At 40.0% G+C, this 22,411-nt stretch overlaps 1 protein-coding gene across 1 annotated transcript; it reads right to left on the bottom strand.

Annotated features, from left to right (window-relative positions):
- Window positions 1-1,991: 1,991 nt before the first annotated feature.
- slc22a13a (solute carrier family 22 member 13a) lies at window positions 1,992-21,021 on the bottom strand. Its single transcript, XM_084188063.1, has 10 exons — window positions 20,646-21,021; window positions 20,428-20,531; window positions 20,093-20,247; window positions 19,788-19,956; window positions 19,460-19,580; window positions 18,512-18,606; window positions 18,178-18,392; window positions 7,687-7,795; window positions 2,465-2,671; window positions 1,992-2,247 (listed from the first exon to the last, which is right to left on the bottom strand). The coding sequence occupies exons 1-10, from the start codon at window positions 21,018-21,020 to the stop codon at window positions 2,166-2,168; spliced, it is 1,632 nt and encodes a 543-aa protein (XP_084044189.1). The 5' UTR covers window position 21,021; the 3' UTR covers window positions 1,992-2,165.
- Window positions 21,022-22,411: the final 1,390 nt, after the last annotated feature.

The raw sequence follows: 22,411 nt of genomic DNA, 5'->3' as shown, positions 1-22,411 counted from the left end.
CCTTGTGAAGACTTACAGAAAACGTTTGACCTGTGTCATTGCCAACAAAGGGTATATAACAAAGTATTGAGAAACTTTTGTTATTGACCAAATACTTATTTTCCACCATCATATGCCAATAAATTCATTAAAAATCCTACAATGTGATTTTCTGGATTTTTTTTTCTCATTTTGTCTGTCATAGTTGACGTGTACCTATGATGAAAATTACAGGCCTCTCTCATCTTTTTAAGTGGGAGAACTTGCACAATTGGTGGCTGACTAAATACTTTTTTTCCCCACTGTATACACACCTGTTCTGAAAGGCCCCAGAGTCTGCAACACCACTAAGCAAGGGGCACCACCAAGCAAGCGGCACCATGGAGACCAAGGAGCTCTCCAAACAGGTCAGGGACAAAGTTGTGGAGAAGTACAGATCAGGGTTGGGTTATAAAAAACATCCCATGGAGCACCATTAAATCCATTACTAAAAAATGGAAAGAATATGGCACCACAACAAACCTGCCAAGAGATGGCCGCCCACCAAAACTCACGTACCAGGCAAGGAGGGCATTAATCAGAGAGGCAACAAAGAGACCAAAGATAACCCTGAAGGAGCTGCAAAGCTCCACAGCGGAGATTGGAGAATCTGTCCATAGGACCACTTTAAGCCGTACACTCCACAGAGCTGGGCTTTACGGAAGAGTGGCCAGAAAAAAAAGCCATTGCTTAAAGAAAATAATAAGCAAACACATTTGGTGTTCGCCAAAAGGCATGTGGGAGACTCCCCAAACATATAGAAGGAGGTACTCTGGTCAGATGAGACTAAAATTGAGCTTTTTGGCCATCAAGGAAAACGCTATGTCTGGCGCAAACCCAACACCTCTCATCACCCCGAGAACACCAGGTTTCTGAGAGAGCTCCTCACTCTGCCACTGCTTGCTGAAGACTGGGAGGAGGATCAGAGACCTTAGATGACCTGCCTGTGATTGGCTGACTCCACGTGTGGTAAGGGCCCCTGGCAACAAGAAACCAATGGGTATGGCTAGGGCCTGAGGTAAGGGAAGCCAGTTTCCAACCCCCCCCCCCTTTTCTACAGTACTGCTGAGTAATGAGATGTTACCGGTCAACGGACCACTGACGATTCTTTACAGATACTATAAACCTCACTTATCACTTGGCAGGTGCCTTCTCAGAACTGTAGATGAATAAACTGGGACATAAGATCAATTACATAATCTTTAATTCACTTATTGCACAGCAGGAATGCCCTTTTGGGTTTTATTTGGTAAAACAATAAACATTCTTGTTTAACTGCAAGGATGACTTACTTATTAGTGTTTGGACCTCTGAATAGAAGAATTTAAATGTTTAATTTAAATTTAATGATCTGGGTAGCTGCTGTATGTAAGAATTGAGATGACAAAGTTACCTGTTCGTAAAAAGAAAAATGTTATGTACTGTAAACAAACTTGGCAACCAGACAAGTAGACAGTATGGCAATTTCATTTGACGTAGCAAATAAATAATGTTATCTGAAACAATATTGTTATAATTTATAATAGATGGGTAGATTAGTGCAGTGTTCCTCACTCCTGGTCCTGGGGACCAAAAGGGGTGCACATTTTGCTTTTTGCTGTCTCCTGGGGCACATGCATTCAACACCTGATCTGCATACTCTTACTTCTCGCATACATGCACACATTCAATCAGGATACAGATTATTTAGCCAGGCCTATAGGACCCCTGGACACTGGGAGTGTAGCGTTAGCAGTAGGTTAGCTAGGTGGTTTCGTAACAACATTTACAGATTAATTGGGTAACACAGGTGACTCTCCGTTTTTTATACAAATGTGAGTAACGGTGTGTATATCATTAGATTCCTTGATACACTGCAAATGTATTTAAATTCAAATATAATAATATTTTATAGTAGACATTTAGTAGTTCATTTAGTAAACACTTTTATCATACGTTTTGATACATTTAGCGGGTAATAAGAGTTACAAAAATAGTAGATTAATTCTATAAATTCTATAAGCCAAAGTTAAAAACAGCAGGTATGTGGCCCATCCAGGAATTGTATTCACAGCCTTGGTGTTATAAGCACCTGCACCAGCCAACTGTCTTACTAACTAAGCCTTGAAAAGAAATGTACCCAGAAAAAGACTTACATAAAAATCACTTTATAGTTTAGTCGATTTTTCACAGTCGCAAACATCCACTTTGCAGCCTTTTGCTTTTTTCTTCGTGGTTGTAGTCACATTTCTACAGGAAAAGTAGATATCAATGAAACCAAGCTTCAAAAGACAACAACAAGTTATACACCCTTAAACAACTCCTTTGTACCTTATTGTGTTACTCCATCTGCCTCATATATGAACGAATACCCTCTTATAGTTCCACAGCATTCCTACAAATGCAAAACGATCTGCCAAGTCTTATGTATGTGCATCTTTCCTCACACATTCTCTGGTGCACCTACCTCTTCCCCTCGGCCTCATCTGTAGAGTCAGGTAGTTCTGTCCTCCTGGTCTCAGGAAGAAGGACGACCAGAGCCCCACCAGCCAATGACAGGCTGCTGAACACGATGGTGGGGATAGACCAATGGTATGTGGCCAATATGTTGAGCATTGGAGACAGCATTCCAGCAATTCTGATTGCTATTGAACCTAAGCCTGTGGCCGTTTGTCTGAATGAAGGAGCAAATGGATGATACATTAAGGGTTATTAAACAATCTAGCATTAGTTATGGGCCTTATATGTATATATACAGTGGGGAAAAAAAGTATTTAGTCAGCCACCAATTGTGCAAGTTCTCCCACTTAAAAAGATGAGAGAGGCCTGTCATTTTCATCATAGGTACACGTCAACTATGACACACAAATTGAGAAAAAAAATTCCAGAAAATCACATTGTAGGATTTTTAATGAATTTATCTGCAAATTATGGTGGAAAATAAGTATTTGATCACCTACAAACAAGCAAGATTTCTGGCTCTCACAGACCTGTAACTTCTTATTTAAGAAGCTCCTCTGTCCTCCACTCGTTACCTGTATTAATGGCACCTGTTTGAACTTGTTATCAGTATAAAAGACACCTGTCCACAACCTCAAACAGTCACACTCCAAACTCCACTATGGCCAAGACCAAAGAGCTGTCAAAGGACACCAGAAACAAAATTGTAGACCTGCACCAGGCTGGGAAGACTGAATCTGCAATGGGTAAGCAGCTTGGTTTGAAGAAATCAACTGTGAGAGCAATTATTAGGAAATGGAAGACAAACAAGACCACTGATAATCTCCCTCGATCTGGGGCTCCACGCAAGATCTCACCCCGTGGGGTCAAAATGATCACAAGAACGGTGAGCAAAAATCCCAGAACCACACGGGGGGACCTAGTGAATGACCTGCAGAGAGCTGGGACCAAAGTAACAAAGCCTACCATCAGTAACACACTACGCCGCCAGGGACTCAAATCCTGCAGTGCTAGACGTGTCCCCCTGCTTAAGCCAGTACATGTCCAGGCCCGTCTGAAGTTTGCTAGAGTGCATCCAGAAGAGGATTGGGAGAATGTCATATGGTCAGATGAAACCAAAATATAACTTTTTGGTAAAAACTCAACTCGTCGTGTTTGGAGGACAAAGAATGCTGAGTTGCATCCAAAGAACACCATACCTACTGTGAAGCATGGGAGTGAAAACATCATACTTTGGGGCTGTTTTTCTGCAAAGGGACCAGGACGACTGATCCGTGTAAAGGAAAGAATGAATGGGGCCATGTATCGTGAGATTTTGAGTGAAAACCTCCTTCCATCAGCAAGGGCATTGAAGATGAAACGTGGCTGGGTCTTTCAGCATGACAATGATCCCAAACACACCGCCCGGGCAATGAAGGAGTGGCTTCGTAAGAAGCATTTCAAGGTCCTGGAGTCTCCAGATCTCAACCCCATAGAAAATCTTTGGAGGGAGTTGAAAGTCTGTGTTGCCCAGCGACAGCCCCAAAACATCACTGCTCTAGAGGAGATCTGCATGGAGGAATGGGCCAAAATACCAGCAACAGTGTGTGAAAACCTTGTGAAGACTTACAGAAAACGTTTGACCTGTGTCATTGCCAACAAAGGGTATATAACAAAGTATTGAGAAACTTTTGTTATTGACCAAATACTTATTTTCCACCATAATTTGCAAATAAATTCATAAAAAATCCTACAATGTGATTTTCTGGATTTTTTTTTCTCATTTTGTCTGTCATAGTTGACGTGTACCTATGATGAAAATTACAGGCCTCTCTCATCTTTTTAAGTGGGAGAACTTGCACAATTGGTGACTGACTAAATACTTTTTTTCCCCACTGTATATACACACAAACACACACACACACACACATACAGTGGGGAAAAAAGTATTTAGTCAGCCACCAATTGTGCAAGTTCTCCCACTTAAAAAGATGAGAAAGGCCTGTAATTTTCATCATAGGTACACGTCAACTATGACAGACAAAATGAGAAAAAAAATCCAGAAAATCACATTGTAGGATTTTTTATGAATTTATTTGCAAATTATGGTGGAAAATAAGTATTTGGTCAATAACAAAAGTTTCTCAATACTTTGTTATATACCCTTTGTTGGCAATGACACAGGTCAAACGTTTTCTGTAAGTCTTCACAAGGTTTTCACACACTGTTGCTGGTATTTTGGCCCATTCCTCCATGCAGATCTCCTCTAGAGCAGTGATGTTTTGGGGCTGTCACTGGGCAACACGGACTTTCAACTCCCTCCAAAGATTTTCTATGGGGTTGAGATCTGGAGACTGGCTAGGCCACTCCAGGACCTTGAAATGGTTCTTACGAAGCCACTCCTTCGTTGCCCGGGCGGTGTGTTTGGGATCATTGTCATGCTGAAAGACCCAGCCACGTTTCATCTTCAATGCCCTTGCTGATGGAAGGAGGTTTTCACTCAAAATCTCACGATACATGGCCCCATTCATTCTTTCCTTTACACGGATCAGTCGTCCTGGTCCCTTTGCAGAAAAACAGCCCCAAAGCATGATGTTTCCACCCCCATGCTTCACAGTAGGTATGGTGTTCTTTGGATGCAACTCAGCATTCTTTGTCCTCCAAACACGACGAGTTGAGTTTTTACCAAAAAGTTATATTTTGGTTTCATCTGACAATATGACATTCTCCCAATCCTCTTCTGGATCATCCAAATGCACTCTAGCAAACTTCAGACGGGCCTGGACATGTACTGGCTTAAGCAGGGGGACACGTCTGGCACTGCAGGATTTGAGTCCCTGGTGGCGTAGTGTGTTACTGATGGTAGGCTTTGTTACTTTGGTCCCAGCTCTCTGCAGGTCATTCACTAGGTCCCCCCGTGTGGTTCTGGGATTTTTGCTCACCGTTCTTGTGATCATTTTGACCCCACGGGGTGAGATCTTGCGTGGAGCCCCTGATCGAGGGAGATTATCAGTGGTCTTGTATGTCTTCCATTTCCTAATAATTGCTCCCGCAGTTGATTTCTTCAAACCAAGCTGCTTACCTATTGCAGATTCAGTCTTCCCAGCCTGGTGCTGGTCTACAATTTTGTTTCTGGTGTCCTTTGACAGCTCTTTGGTCTTGGCCATAGTGGAGTTTGGAGTGTGACTGTTTGAGGTTGTGGACAGGTGTCTTTTATACTGATAACAAGTTCAAACAGGTGCCATTAATACAGGTAACGAGTGGAGGACAGAGGAGCCTCTTAAAGAAGAAGTTACGGGTCTGTGAGAGCCAGAAATCTTGCTTGTTTGTAGGTGACCAAATACTTATTTTCCACCATAATTTGCAAATAAATTCATTAAAAATCCTACAATGTGATTTTCTGAATTTTTTTCCTCAATTTGTCTGTCATAGTTGACGTGTACCTATGATGAAAATTACAGGCCTCTCTCATCTTTTTAAGTGGGAGAACTTGCACAATTGGTGGCTGACTAAATACTTTTTTCCCCCACTGTATATTTATACACACTACCGGTCAAAAGTTTCTTTATTTTTACTATTTTCTACATTGTAGAATAATAGTGAAGACTTGAAAACTCTGAAAGTATTTAGATATCTATTATTTTCCCACATTTTGTTACGTTCAGCCTTATTCTAAAATTGATTGAATTGTTTTTTTCTCCTCATCAATCTACACAAAATACCCCATAATGACAAAGCAAAAACAGGTTTCTTATACATTTTTGCACAAAAAATAAGTTAAAATGTGAAATATAACATTTACATAAGTATTCAGACCCTTTACTCAGTACTTTGTTGAAGCACCTTTGGCAGCGATTACAGCCTAGAGTCTTCTTGGGTATGATGCTACAAGCTTGGCACACCTGTATTTGGGGAGTTTCTCCCATTCTTCTCTGCAGATCCTCTCAAGCTCTGTCAGGTTGGATGGGGAGCGTCGCTGCACAGCTATTTTCAGGTCTCTCCAGAGATGTTCGATCGGGTTCAAGTCCGGGCTCTGGCTGGGCCACTCAAGGACATTCAGAGACTTGTCCCGAAGCCACTCCTGCGTTGTCTTGGCTGTGTGCTTAGGGTCGTTATCCTGTTGGAAGGTGAACCGTTGTCCCAATTTGACTTCCCGAACGCTTCGGAGCAGGTTTTCATCAAGGATCTCTGTACTTTGCTCCGTTCTTTCCCTCGATCCTGACTAGTCTCCCAGTCCCTGCTGCTGAAAAACATCCCCACAGCATGACGCTGCCACCACCATGTTTCACCGTAGGGATGGTGTTGGCCAGGTGATGAGCGGTGCCTGGTTTCCTCCAGACGTGACGCTTGGCATCCAGGCCAAAGAGGTCAATCTTGATTTCAACAGAACTTAGAATCTTGTTTCTCATGGTCTGAGAGTACTTTAGGTGCCTTTTGGAAAACTCCAAACGGGCTGTCATGTGCCTTTTACTGAGGAGTGGCTTCCGTCTGGCCACTCTACTGTAAAGACCTGATTGGTGGAGTGCTGCAGAGATGGTTGTCCTTCTGGAAGGTTCTGCCATCTCCACAGAGGAACTCTGGAGCTCTGTCAGAGTGACCATTGGTTTCTTGGTCACCTCCCTGACCTAGGCCCTTCTCCGCCGATTGCTCAGTTTGGCCGGGCTGCCAGCTCTAGGAAGAGTCTTGGTGGTTCCAAACTTCTTCCATTTAAGAATGATGGAGGCCACTGTGTTCATGGGGACCTTCAATGCTGCAGACATTTTTTGGTACCCTTCCCCAGATCTGTACCTCAACACAATCCTGTCTCTGATATTTACAGACAATTCCTTCAACCTCATGACTTGGTTTTTGCTCTGACATGCACTGTCAACTGTGGGACCTTATATAGACAGGTGTGTGCCTTTCCAAATCATGTCCAATCAATTGAATTTACCACAGGTGGACTCCAATCAAGTTGTAGAAACATCTCAAGGATGATCAAAGGAAACAGGATGCACCTGAGCTCAATTTCGAGTCTCATAGCAAAGGGTCTGAATACATGTGTATAAGTTATTTCTGGTTTTATTTTTTTATAAATATACAAAAAAATCTAAAAACCTTTTTTCGCTTTGTCATTATGGGGTATTGTGTGTAGATTGATGAGGGGAAAAAAATAATTTAATCGATTTTAGAATAAGGCTGTAACGTACAACAAAATATGCGAAAAGTGAAGAGGTCTCTATGCATGTATACAGAAATAACAGGTCTTACCTAACAGAGGTGGGAAACAGCTCCTGAACATAGACGTTGCATATGGATCCAGCGTTGTTCATGAAAAACCTCCCAGCAGCTGCAAGAGCAGTGATAGCAACGGCGTTGTCTGAAGTAGAGTTAACGTACTGTTCATCAACATCAAGTAGAGTTAACGTACTGTTCATCAACATGAAGTAGAGTTAACGTACTGTTCATTAACATGAAGTAGAGTTAACGTACTGTTCATCAACATGAAGTAGAGTTAACGTACTGTTCATCAACATGAAGTAGAGTTAACGTACTGTTCAGTAACATGAAGTAGAGTTAACGTACTGTACATCAACATGTTTCTGTTGTCTGAAGTAGAGTTAACGTACTGTTCATTAACATGAAGTAGAGTTAACGTACTGTACATCAACATGAAGTAGAGTTAACGTACTGTTCATTAACATGAAGTAGAGTTAACGTACTGTTCATCAACATGAAGTAGAGTTAACGTACTGTTCATCAACATGAAGTAGAGTTAACGTACTGTACATCAACATGAAGTAGAGTTAACGTACTGTTCATCAACATGAAGTAGAGTTAACGTACTGTTCATCAACATGAAGTAGAGTTAACGTACTGTTCATCAACATGAAGTAGAGTTAACGTACTGTTCATCAACATGAAGTAGAGTTAACGTACTGTTCATCAACATGAAGTAGAGTTAACGTACTGTTCATTAACATGAAGTAGAGTTAACGTACTGTACATCAACATGAAGTAGAGTTAACGTACTGTTCATCAACATGAAGTAGAGTTAACGTACTGTTCATCAGCATGAAGTAGAGTTAACGTACTGTTCATCAACATGAAGTAGAGTTAACGTACTGTTCATCAACATGTTTCTGTTGTCTGAAGTAGAGTTAACGTACTGTTCATCAACATGAAGTAGAGTTAACGTACTGTTCATCAACATGAAGTAGAGTTAACGTACTGTTCATCAACATGTTTCTGTTGTCTGAAGTAGAGTTAACGTACTGTTCATCAACATGAAGTAGAGTTAACGTACTGTTCATCAACATGTTTCTGTTGTCTGAAGTAGAGTTAACGTACTGTTCATCAACATGAAGTAGAGTTAACGTACTGTTCATCAACATGAAGTAGAGTTAACGTACTGTACATCAACATGTTTCTGTTGTCTGAAGTAGAGTTAACGTACTGTTCATCAACATGTTTCTGTTGTCTGAAGTAGAGTTAACGTACTGTTCATCAACATGAAGTAGAGTTAACGTACTGTTCATCAACATGAAGTAGAGTTAACGTACTGTTCATCAACATGAAGTAGAGTTAACGTACTGTTCATCAACATGAAGTAGAGTTAACGTACTGTACATCAACATGTTTCTGTTGTCTGAAGTAGAGTTAACGTACTGTTCATCAACATGTTTCTGTTGTCTGAAGTAGAGTTAACGTACTGTTCATCAACATGAAGTAGAGTTAACGTACTGTTCATCAACATGAAGTAGAGTTAACGTACTGTACATCAACATGAAGTAGAGTTAACGTACTGTTCATCAACATGAAGTAGAGTTAACGTACTGTTCATCAACATGAAGTAGAGTTAACGTACTGTTCATCAACATGAAGTAGAGTTAACGTACTGTTCATCAACATGAAGTAGAGTTAACGTACTGTTCATCAACATGAAGTAGAGTTAACGTACTGTTCATCAACATGTTTCTGTTGTCTGAAGTAGAGTTAACGTACTGTACATCAACATGAAGTAGAGTTAACGTACTGTTCATCAACATGAAGTAGAGTTAACGTACTGTTCATCAACATGTTTCTGTTGTCTGAAGTAGAGTTAACGTACTGTTCATCAACATGAAGTAGAGTTAACGTACTGTTCATCAACATGAAGTAGAGTTAACGTACTGTTCATCAACATGTTTCTGTTGTCTGAAGTAGAGTTAACGTACTGTTCATCAACATGAAGTAGAGATAACGTACTGTTCATCAACATGTTTCTGTTGTCTGAAGTAGAGTTAACGTACTGTTCATCAACATGAAGTAGAGTTAACGTACTGTTCATCAACATGTTTCTGTTGTCTGAAGTAGAGTTAACGTACTGTTCATCAACATGAAGTAGAGTTAACGTACTGTACATCAACATGAAGTAGAGTTAACGTACTGTTCATCAACATGTTTCTGTTGTCTGAAGTAGAGTTAACGTACTGTACATCAACATGTTTCTGTTGTCTGAAGTAGAGTTAACGTACTGTACATCAACATGTTTCTGTTGTCTGAAGTAGAGTTAACGTACTGTTCATCAACATGAAGTAGAGTTAACGTACTGTTCATCAACATGAAGTAGAGTTAACGTACTGTTCATCAACATGTTTCTGTTGTCTGAAGTAGAGTTAACGTACTGTTCATCAACATGTTTCTGTTGTCTGAAGTAGAGTTAACGTACTGTTCATCAACATCAAGTAGAGTTAACGTACTGTTCATCAACATGAAGTAGAGTTAACGTACTGTTCATTAACATGAAGTAGAGTTAACGTACTGTTCATCAACATGAAGTAGAGTTAACGTACTGTTCATCAACATGAAGTAGAGTTAACGTACTGTTCATTAACATGAAGTAGAGTTAACGTACTGTACATCAACATGTTTCTGTTGTCTGAAGTAGAGTTAACGTACTGTTCATTAACATGAAGTAGAGTTAACGTACTGTACATCAACATGAAGTAGAGTTAACGTACTGTTCATTAACATGAAGTAGAGTTAACGTACTGTTCATCAACATGAAGTAGAGTTAACGTACTGTTCATCAACATGAAGTAGAGTTAACGTACTGTACATCAACATGAAGTAGAGTTAACGTACTGTTCATCAACATGAAGTAGAGTTAACGTACTGTTCATCAACATGAAGTAGAGTTAACGTACTGTTCATCAACATGAAGTAGAGTTAACGTACTGTTCATCAACATGAAGTAGAGTTAACGTACTGTTCATCAACATGAAGTAGAGTTAACGTACTGTTCATTAACATGAAGTAGAGTTAACGTACTGTACATCAACATGAAGTAGAGTTAACGTACTGTTCATCAACATGAAGTAGAGTTAACGTACTGTTTATCAACATGAAGTAGAGTTAACGTACTGTTCATCAACATGAAGTAGAGTTAACGTACTGTTCATCAACATGTTTCTGTTGTCTGAAGTAGAGTTAACGTACTGTACATCAGCATGAAGTAGAGTTAACGTACTGTTCATCAACATGTAGTAGAGTTAACGTACTGTTCATCAACATGTTTCTGTTGTCTGAAGTAGAGTTAACGTACTGTTCATCAACATGAAGTAGAGTTAACGTACTGTTCATCAACATGAAGTAGAGTTAACGTACTGTTCATCAACATGTTTCTGTTGTCTGAAGTAGAGTTAACGTACTGTTCATCAACATGAAGTAGAGTTAACGTACTGTTCATCAACATGTTTCTGTTGTCTGAAGTAGAGTTAACGTACTGTTCATCAACATGAAGTAGAGTTAACGTACTGTTCATCAACATGAAGTAGAGTTAACGTACTGTACATCAACATGTTTCTGTTGTCTGAAGTAGAGTTAACGTACTGTTCATCAACATGTTTCTGTTGTCTGAAGTAGAGTTAACGTACTGTTCATCAACATGAAGTAGAGTTAACGTACTGTTCATCAACATGAAGTAGAGTTAACGTACTGTACATCAACATGTTTCTGTTGTCTGAAGTAGAGTTAACGTACTGTTCATCAACATGTTTCTGTTGTCTGAAGTAGAGTTAACGTACTGTTCATCAACATGAAGTAGAGTTAACGTACTGTTCATCAACATGAAGTAGAGTTAACGTACTGTACATCAACATGAAGTAGAGTTAACGTACTGTTCATCAACATGAAGTAGAGTTAACGTACTGTTCATCAACATGAAGTAGAGTTAACGTACTGTTCATCAACATGAAGTAGAGTTAACGTACTGTTCATCAACATGAAGTAGAGTTAACGTACTGTTCATCAACATGAAGTAGAGTTAACGTACTGTTCATCAACATGTTTCTGTTGTCTGAAGTAGAGTTAACGTACTGTACATCAACATGAAGTAGAGTTAACGTACTGTTCATCAACATGAAGTAGAGTTAACGTACTGTTCATCAACATGTTTCTGTTGTCTGAAGTAGAGTTAACGTACTGTTCATCAACATGAAGTAGAGTTAACGTACTGTTCATCAACATGAAGTAGAGTTAACGTACTGTTCATCAACATGTTTCTGTTGTCTGAAGTAGAGTTAACGTACTGTTCATCAACATGAAGTAGAGATAACGTACTGTTCATCAACATGTTTCTGTTGTCTGAAGTAGAGTTAACGTACTGTTCATCAACATGAAGTAGAGTTAACGTACTGTTCATCAACATGTTTCTGTTGTCTGAAGTAGAGTTAACGTACTGTTCATCAACATGAAGTAGAGTTAACGTACTGTACATCAACATGAAGTAGAGTTAACGTACTGTTCATCAACATGTTTCTGTTGTCTGAAGTAGAGTTAACGTACTGTACATCAACATGTTTCTGTTGTCTGAAGTAGAGTTAACGTACTGTACATCAACATGTTTCTGTTGTCTGAAGTAGAGTTAACGTACTGTTCATCAACATGAAGTAGAGTTAACGTACTGTTCATCAACATGAAGTAGAGTTAACGTACTGTTCATCAACATGTTTCTGTTGTCTGAAGTAGAGTTAACGTACTGTTCATCAACATGTTTCTGTTGTCTGAAGTAGAGTTAACGTACTGTTCATCAACATCAAGTAGAGTTAACGTACTGTTCATCAACATGAAGTAGAGTTAACGTACTGTTCATTAACATGAAGTAGAGTTAACGTACTGTTCATCAACATGAAGTAGAGTTAACGTACTGTTCATCAACATGAAGTAGAGTTAACGTACTGTTCATTAACATGAAGTAGAGTTAACGTACTGTACATCAACATGTTTCTGTTGTCTGAAGTAGAGTTAACGTACTGTTCATTAACATGAAGTAGAGTTAACGTACTGTACATCAACATGAAGTAGAGTTAACGTACTGTTCATTAACATGAAGTAGAGTTAACGTACTGTTCATCAACATGAAGTAGAGTTAACGTACTGTTCATCAACATGAAGTAGAGTTAACGTACTGTACATCAACATGAAGTAGAGTTAACGTACTGTTCATCAACATGAAGTAGAGTTAACGTACTGTTCATCAACATGAAGTAGAGTTAACGTACTGTTCATCAACATGAAGTAGAGTTAACGTACTGTTCATCAACATGAAGTAGAGTTAACGTACTGTTCATCAACATGAAGTAGAGTTAACGTACTGTTCATTAACATGAAGTAGAGTTAACGTACTGTACATCAACATGAAGTAGAGTTAACGTACTGTTCATCAACATGAAGTAGAGTTAACGTACTGTTTATCAACATGAAGTAGAGTTAACGTACTGTTCATCAACATGAAGTAGAGTTAACGTACTGTTCATCAACATGTTTCTGTTGTCTGAAGTAGAGTTAACGTACTGTACATCAGCATGAAGTAGAGTTAACGTACTGTTCATCAACATGTAGTAGAGTTAACGTACTGTTCATCAACATGTTTCTGTTGTCTGAAGTAGAGTTAACGTACTGTTCATCAACATGAAGTAGAGTTAACGTACTGTTCATCAACATGAAGTAGAGTTAACGTACTGTTCATCAACATGTTTCTGTTGTCTGAAGTAGAGTTAACGTACTGTTCATCAACATGAAGTAGAGTTAACGTACTGTTCATCAACATGTTTCTGTTGTCTGAAGTAGAGTTAACGTACTGTTCATCAACATGAAGTAGAGTTAACGTACTGTTCATCAACATGAAGTAGAGTTAACGTACTGTACATCAACATGTTTCTGTTGTCTGAAGTAGAGTTAACGTACTGTTCATCAACATGTTTCTGTTGTCTGAAGTAGAGTTAACGTACTGTTCATCAACATGAAGTAGAGTTAACGTACTGTTCATCAACATGAAGTAGAGTTAACGTACTGTACATCAACATGTTTCTGTTGTCTGAAGTAGAGTTAACGTACTGTTCATCAACATGTTTCTGTTGTCTGAAGTAGAGTTAACGTACTGTTCATCAACATGAAGTAGAGTTAACGTACTGTTCATCAACATGAAGTAGAGTTAACGTACTGTACATCAACATGAAGTAGAGTTAACGTACTGTTCATCAACATGAAGTAGAGTTAACGTACTGTTCATCAACATGAAGTAGAGTTAACGTACTGTTCATCAACATGAAGTAGAGTTAACGTACTGTTCATCAACATGAAGTAGAGTTAACGTACTGTTCATCAACATGAAGTAGAGTTAACGTACTGTTCATCAACATGTTTCTGTTGTCTGAAGTAGAGTTAACGTACTGTACATCAACATGAAGTAGAGTTAACGTACTGTTCATCAACATGAAGTAGAGTTAACGTACTGTTCATCAACATGTTTCTGTTGTCTGAAGTAGAGTTAACGTACTGTTCATCAACATGAAGTAGAGTTAACGTACTGTTCATCAACATGAAGTAGAGTTAACGTACTGTTCATCAACATGTTTCTGTTGTCTGAAGTAGAGTTAACGTACTGTTCATCAACATGAAGTAGAGTTAACGTACTGTTCATCAACATGTTTCTGTTGTCTGAAGTAGAGTTAACGTACTGTTCATCAACATGAAGTAGAGTTAACGTACTGTTCATCAACATGTTTCTGTTGTCTGAAGTAGAGTTAACGTACTGTTCATCAACATGAAGTAGAGTTAACGTACTGTACATCAACATGAAGTAGAGTTAACGTACTGTTCATCAACATGTTTCTGTTGTCTGAAGTAGAGTTAACGTACTGTACATCAACATGTTTCTGTTGTCTGAAGTAGAGTTAACGTACTGTTCATCAACATGAAGTAGAGTTAACGTACTGTTCATCAACATGAAGTAGAGTTAACGTACTGTTCATCAACATGTTTCTGTTGTCTGAAGTAGAGTTAACGTACTGTTCATCAACATGTTTCTGTTGTCTGAAGTAGAGTTAACGTACTGTTCATCAACATGTTTCTGTTGTCTGAAGTAGAGTTAACGTACTGTTCATCAACATGTTTCTGTTGTCTGAAGTAGAGTTAACGTACTGTTCATCAACATGTTTCTGTTGTCTGAAGTAGAGTTAACGTACTGTTCATCAACATGTTTCTGTTGTCTGAAGTAGAGTTAACGTACTGTACATCAACATGTTTCTGTTGTCTGAAGTAGAGTTAACGTACTGTTCATCAACATGTTTCTGTTGTCTGAAGTAGAGTTAACGTACTGTTCATCAACATGTTTCTGTTGTCTGAAGTAGAGTTAACGTACTGTTCATCAACATGTTTCTGTTGTCTGAAGTAGAGTTAACGTACTGTTCATCAACATGTTTCTGTTGTCTGAAGTAGCGTTAACGTACTGTTCATTAACATGTTTCTGTTGTCTGAAGTAGAGTTAACGTACTGTTCATCAACATGTTTCTCAACTTTGTACGATCAGTCCACTGTCTCGGTAGATCTTTTATGTACAGTGCAATCGAAAAGTATTCAAAGATCTTCACTTTTTCCACATTTTGTTACGTTACAGCCTTATTCTAAAATGGATTAAATAAAAACAATCGGCATCAATCTACAAACATTACCCCATAATGACAAAGCAAAAACAGGTTTTTAGAATTTTTTGCAAAAACAGAAATACCTTGTTTACAAAAGTATTCAGACCCTTTGCTATGAGACTCGAAATTTTGCTCAGGTGCATCCTGTTTCCATTGATTATTCTTGAGATGTTTCCACAACTTGATTGGAGTCCACCTGTGGTAAATTCAATTGATTGGACATGATTTGGAAAGGCACACACCTGTCTATATAATGTTCCATAGTTGACAGTGCATGTCAGAGCAAAACCAAGCCATGAGGTCGAAGGAATTGTCCGTAGATCGCCAAGACAGGATTGTGTCGAGGCACAGATCTGGGGAAGGGTACCAAAGAATTTCTGCAGCATTGAAGGTCCCCAAGAACACAGTGGCCTCCATCATTCTTAAATGGATGAAGATTGAAACCACCAAGACTCTTCCTAGAGCTGGCGGCCCGGCCAAACTGAGCAATCGGCGGAGAAGGGCCTAGGTCAGGGAGGTGACCAAGAACCCAATGATCACTCTGACAGAGCTCCAGAGTTCCTTTCTAGAGATGGGAGAACCTTCCAGAAGGACAACCATCTCTGCAGCATTCCACCAATCAGCCACTCTTCAGTAAAAGCCACATTGCCAAAAGGCACCTAAAGGACTCTCACACCATGAGAAACAAGCTTATCTGGTCTGATGAAACCAATATTGAACGCTGTGGTCTGAATTGCAAGTTTCACGTCTGGAGGAAACCTGGCACCATCCCTACGGTGAAGCATGGTGGTGGCAGGATCATACTGTGGGGATGTTTTTCAGCGGCAGGGATGGGGAGACTAGTCAGGATCGAGGGAAAGATGAACGGAGAAAAGTACAGAGAGATCCTTGATGAAAACCTGCTCCAGAGCGGTCAGAACCTCAGACTGGGGCGAAGGTTGACCATCCATCAGGACAACAACCCTAAGCACACAGCCAAGACACCACAGGAGTGGCTTCGGGATAAGTCTCTGAATGTGTTTGAGTGGCCCATGCAGAGCCCGGATTTGAACCCGATCGAACATCTCTGGAGAGACCTGAAAATAACTGTGCAGCGACGCTCCCCATCGAACCTGACAGAGCTTCAGAGGATCTGCAGAGAAGAATGGAAGAAACTCCCCAAATGCAGGTGTGCAGAGCTTGTAGTGTCATATCCAAGAAAACTTGAGGCTGTAATAACTGCGAAAGGCGCTTCAACAAAGAATTAAGTAAAGGGTCTGAATACTTATGTAAATTTAATATTTCAGTTTTTATATTTAATACATTTGCAGAAATGTCTTAAAACCAGTTTTTGCTTTGTCATTATGGGGTATTGTGTGTAGATTGATGAGGGGGGAAAAAAACAATTTAATCCATTTTAGAATAAGGTTGTAACGTAAATGTTTTTGGAAAAAGTAAAGGGGTCTGAATACTTTCCGAATGCACTGTGTATGTACACTGAGTTTACAAAACATTAGGAACACCTGCTCTTTCCATGACATAGACTGAACAGGTGAATCCAGGTGAAAGCTATGATACCTTATTGATGTCACCTGTTAAATCCACTTCAATCAGTGTAGATGAAGGGGAGGAGACAAGTTAAAGAAGGATTCTTAAGCATTGTGACAATTGAGACATGGATTGTGTATGTGTGCCATTCAGAGGGTGAATGGGCAAGACAAAAGATTTAAGTCCATTTGAGCGGGGTATGGTAGAAGGTGCCAGACGCACCGGTTTGAGTGTGTCAAGAACTGCAACGCTGCTGGGTTTTTCACGCTAAACAGTTTCCCGTGTGTATCAAGAATGGTCCACCACCCAAAGGACATCCAGCCAACTTGACACAACTGTGGGAAGCATTGACGTCAACATGGGCCAGCATCCCCGTGGAACGCTTTCGACGTCTGGTAGAGTCCATGCCCCGACAAATTGAGGCTGTTCTGATTGCAACTCAATATTAGGAAGGTGTTCCTAATGTTTTGTACACTCTGCTCTGTCATCTCCTGTTCATGCTCTACAACATCCGTGGAGTACGACCATTCCTCACACAGGAAGCAGCGCAGGTCCTAATCCAGGCACGTGTCATCTCCCGTCTACACTACTGCAACTCTCTGTTGGCTGGGCTCCCTGCTTGTGCCATAAAACCCCCTGCATCTTATCCAGAATGCCGCAGCCCGCCTGGTGTTCAACCTTCCTAAGTTCTGCCATTGCACCCCGCTCCTCCGCACACTCCACTGGCTTCCAGACGAAGCTCGCATCATTTTCAAGACCCTGGTGCTTGCCTACGGAGTGGCAAGAGGAACTGCACCTCCTTACCTTCAGGATATGCTCAAACCCTACATCCAAACCCGAGCACTCTGTTCCGCCACCTCTGGTCTCTTGGCCCTCCCACCCCTGCAGCTACCGCTCAGCCCAGTCCAATCTCTTCCCTGTCCCGGCACCCCAACGGTGGAACAAGCTTCCCCCTAAAGTCAGGAAAGCAGAGTCTCTGCCCATCTTTCGAAAACGTCTGAAACCCTACCTCCTTGAAGAGTACCTTAAATAACTCTCACGGCGCCTCCCCCGCAAAAAAATACAAACAAAAAAACACTGATATTTTCCCACTAGCACTGACTTTTCTGATAAATACTTTGTTGAGGGAAAATGTACTTGATACGATTGTGATGTGTCGATGTCTCAACTAGCTATCTTAAGATGAATGCACTAATTGTTAGTTGCTCTGGATAAGAGCATCTACTAAATGTCTAAAATGTCAAATGTATTCCAGTTGGAACTTTACCTTGTGGAACAGCCAGGATTAGGAAGCAGGTGAACCCACCAGTCAGAAGGGTGGACATTAAGGATATCTTCCTCCCCAAATATTCCAGTATAAAGATGCAGAGTATATGACCTGGTATCTCTGTGAGTCCGAACATGAGCTGTGTCAAGAAGATGTCCAAGCCAAAGTTCCCGACGTTGAAGGACAAACAGTAGTAGGAGAGGTTTAACGAGAACCTGTGATTTCAGAGAGAGAGAGAGACACAAAAACAGACATCACATTTGTTTGTCATGATGAGATTTAATATTGGCTAAAGGTTGGACAATTTGAGATATTAAGGTATTAAAGAACGTACCATCCAAGAGTAATAGTTAAGAAGTATTTCCTAAGTACAGGAGATCTGATGAGAATGAGTACGCCTCCCTTCTGAACAACTTTCTCCTCAGCTATCTGGAATAGAGGTGATCTTTGTGTTAGATATTGCTCTTTGGGGTAGATGTACGTTTACCATAATCAGTGCCTGAAAGGTCAATCGAACTCGAGCAATACAATGCAATTGCCATGGAAACGCACGAGGGAAAGGGCCGTGAGGGAAAGATCCCGATTCGCCTCATTGCCCACCAGCAAAATGTACCTACATATAGACTATTGTTTATTTGTGTATTTCACACTATATTGAGATAGAAATCTGAGTAAATGCTTGTATGGATGTCAACCCCAACACATGTTCATGTCATCATTACCAATCAACTGCAATACAGTTAAAAAACGACTTTGACTGCCACCACCGATTTCTGTATGTTAGCTATGCTACCCAGCTTATGCGAACGAGGGTTAGCATTTAGCAGTCACTTCTTCTATACCTGAAAAGGGACAACTTCTACATGTTATGCAGCGAAAACTGCCAAATAAGAATATCAGAAATTGTGTAATCTAATTATTGTCAACCTACAATTTTGTCATAGAAGTATAAATGCAGTTGATACAGGTTTTATGCCAATTTTCTGTATAAATAGCCTCTAGGATATATATAAACAGAGCATAAATGTCTAAATGTTTGTTTTCTTGGAAAGTTGTGAGTGATACAATATCAGTACTTGTTGCATTTACAACTTGTCAACAAACTGGCTGACTAGCTAGCTAGCTAGCTAACAAACATACAGTGCAGATAAATTATTCAAATTCATTATTTTTACAATATCTTATCACAGCACTGGCAAACCATGGTTGACCAACTCCCTCCCTGAACATAAAAAGTTTCATTTCCATTCTAGGATTCTAATTCCTAATTCATGCACTTTACCTTCTCTAGAATAGTATCTGGAACTGTGCGTTTGTTGATGGCTGCTACCCTGAGTATCAACTTCTTAGCTTCCTCTGATTTCCCCTGATCCAATAACCACCTGGCTGATTCAGGAATAAACCTGGAAATACATAACAAGCAGATTTTACAAATTATAATTAATATTGCTAATATTAATATTCAGCTTGGGTGCTGTAATGCTCCGTTTGGCTTTGTAATGTCCCTGAGGTCTTTATCAGTTTGAATAACTTCTGTTTGGGATGTGTAATGCCTCTCTGGATTAAAACGATCCGTTTTAATATTGGTGAAAGACGACACGTGTACACACCATATATATACGGCGACCACTGCTATTGGTGCAGCCATGACAAACTGCGCAAGTCTCCAGTCTCGGATGAAGAAGATCATGCCAGCAAGGATGCACTGGCCAACTCCACCGAATGTCTGACTCAAACAAGACGCATAAGAACGTCTTGTCACTCCGACCCATTCAGTTGCTGTAGAAAGGAACATTTTATAATGTTATACAACTTGTTATTTTGACCAGCTGACTGACAAATCATTGACTGAGTTCTGTTATCTCATGTTTTTTTATTACAGAGCATAGTCTATTTGAAATGGACATCACTTTACCTAATACAATGCCGTTGATTCGAAATCCACCATATGCGATCCCTACTAAAAACTGGGATGCCAGATACAAATAAAAGTTTGGAGACAGGCCTGTTGTTACAGTAAAGATTAGCATAATAACCATGGGTATCTGAGTTGCTCGTTGGCGACCAAATCTAGAAGAGAAAAAAAGTGCAGAAAACCATGTTGGTTAAAACAGTTTTAAACCTCCTTTTGAAGGTTTGATGAATGTTCCTCTTGGTTTACTTGTTTATGTTTGGTGGTGTTTTTACAAAAGAGAAAGAAAGAAACCAAGAAGTATAGGACATGTTATTCACAACTTCAAGTGTGCTTACGATTCAGCAAAAGGTCCGAACAAGAGTGAACCAAGAAGAATGCCAGCCATGAACACAGTTTGTGCAAGTCCGACAACGTTAGCTTTGCCACAGACAAGATCAAACTGCAACAAAATAAAATCTGATAACATATAAGCTCATTAATGACATGACAAAATACAGTCTTATGGTTAGTAAAAACAATAGTTCATCCCCTGCACTCATCCTGTCCTACTTACATCAGTGACTATGGTGGCCTCGTACATTATCTTGTTGTACACCCATCCATTCTGGCACTCAGTGGTCTGATTGAGTCCATGCTCCCTGATGGTGTCAATGTCCCAGTCCACAGGGGTAAACATCAGACACCTACTGAAGGCTCCATCCTCCTCCCGGGGCACGGTCAGATTCAGCTGTTCCTCCCTGCTCAGATTAGAACCAGCTCTAAGGATCCAGTCAGTGTTACAGTGGCACTCAGGGTCTGACTGGATGAAAATCAAACTGGCCAGGTGGAAAGGCAGGATAAGATTCGGGAAGCATAGTCCAAATAGTATAAGCTTCTGGAATAATCCAAAGTCTCCAACGGTCCTCAGGATCTCGCCAAAATCAGCCATGTTCAAGAATCAAGTGATTCTCTGTTTGAGGAGCTCCAGACAGAAGGTGTTTGTCACAGAGAATCCTTTATGCAAGATAAATTAATGTTTAACTCTACTGTCCCACAGTATTTCAGCAAGCATGATTCAGCATGTGTGGAAACATGACTTTTTTAACAAGAACTGTAAGAAGCAATGTATCTGCACCGTCAGTTCCCTAGTTATACAATTTACCAAACCCCCAATCTGAATATTTTGCCCATCTACACTCTGAACAAAGTCCCAAAAAATATTTTAGTTGCATTATAATATCGCTTAGGTGTTCCAAAATTAAGCAAGCAGAACCACATTATAAAATTGAACCACAGGAGGTTGACGGCACCTTAATTGGGGAGAACGGGCTCGTGGTAATGGCTGGAGCGGAATTAGTGGAATGGTAACCAATACATCAAACACATGGTTTCCATGGTTTCCAGGTGTTTGATGCCATTCCATTTTCCGCCGTTCCGGACATTATAATGATCCGTTCTCCCTTCAGCTGTTCCTCACTGCTCAGATTAGAACCAGCTCTAAGGATCCAGTCAGTGTTACAATGACGCTCAGGGGTCTGACTGGATGAAAATCAAACTGACCAGGTGGAAAGGCAGGATAAGATTCGGGAAGCATATTCCCAAAACTATAAGTTTCTGGAATGATCCAAAGTCTCCAATGGTCCTCAGGATCTCGCCAAAATCAGACATGTTAATGCTGCTTGAGGAGCCCCAGAAAGAAGCACCTTTGAACAAGATACATTAATGTTTAACTCTATTGTCCCACAGTCTTTCAACAGTCATGATTCAGCATTAATGGAAACGTGACTTTTGAAACGAACATTCTGCACGCTCAGTTCCCTAATCCCTAATTATACATATTTCCTTTTATTACATGTAGTTTTACAGGGACAAGTGCACATGAATCAACATTGCTGTAAAAGTGCCAGTTTTAGCCAGCCGGCTAGTTTTCAACAAACCCCTAATTTGAATGTTTTGCCATCAAGTTCGTGCCAGACATGATTTTAGTTTCACTAATGAACTTGCTTAGGAGCTCCGAAATCATGCAAGCAGTTCAACATTATATAAATAAACGTCCTTCAGACTCACATCATAGTATCTGATTTTAGGCATGAATTAAGAGTTAATCCATTGTTTTTACCAGTCAACGAATGACTGATTATTCATTACATAGATATCATAAACGTTCCTTATCTCTTGTAGAATGAATGTTGCATAATGAAACCTTTCAAAGACTATGTAACACTTGGAAGGTCAGGTGACTTCCCAGAACTGTAGCTGTAGAGGTAAGACCATTTAAATAACTTGATGCAGGACTGCCCTTTGGGTTATGCTCGCTCAGAAAAAAATTATTATTGTTGT

Source organism: Coregonus lavaretus, assembly GCF_964263955.1.
Source record: "Coregonus lavaretus genome assembly, chromosome: 23".
NCBI lineage: Eukaryota > Metazoa > Chordata > Actinopteri > Salmoniformes > Salmonidae > Coregonus > Coregonus lavaretus.
Note: the sequence above shows the minus strand (reverse complement) of the source record. Positions and strands in the feature narration are given on the sequence as shown.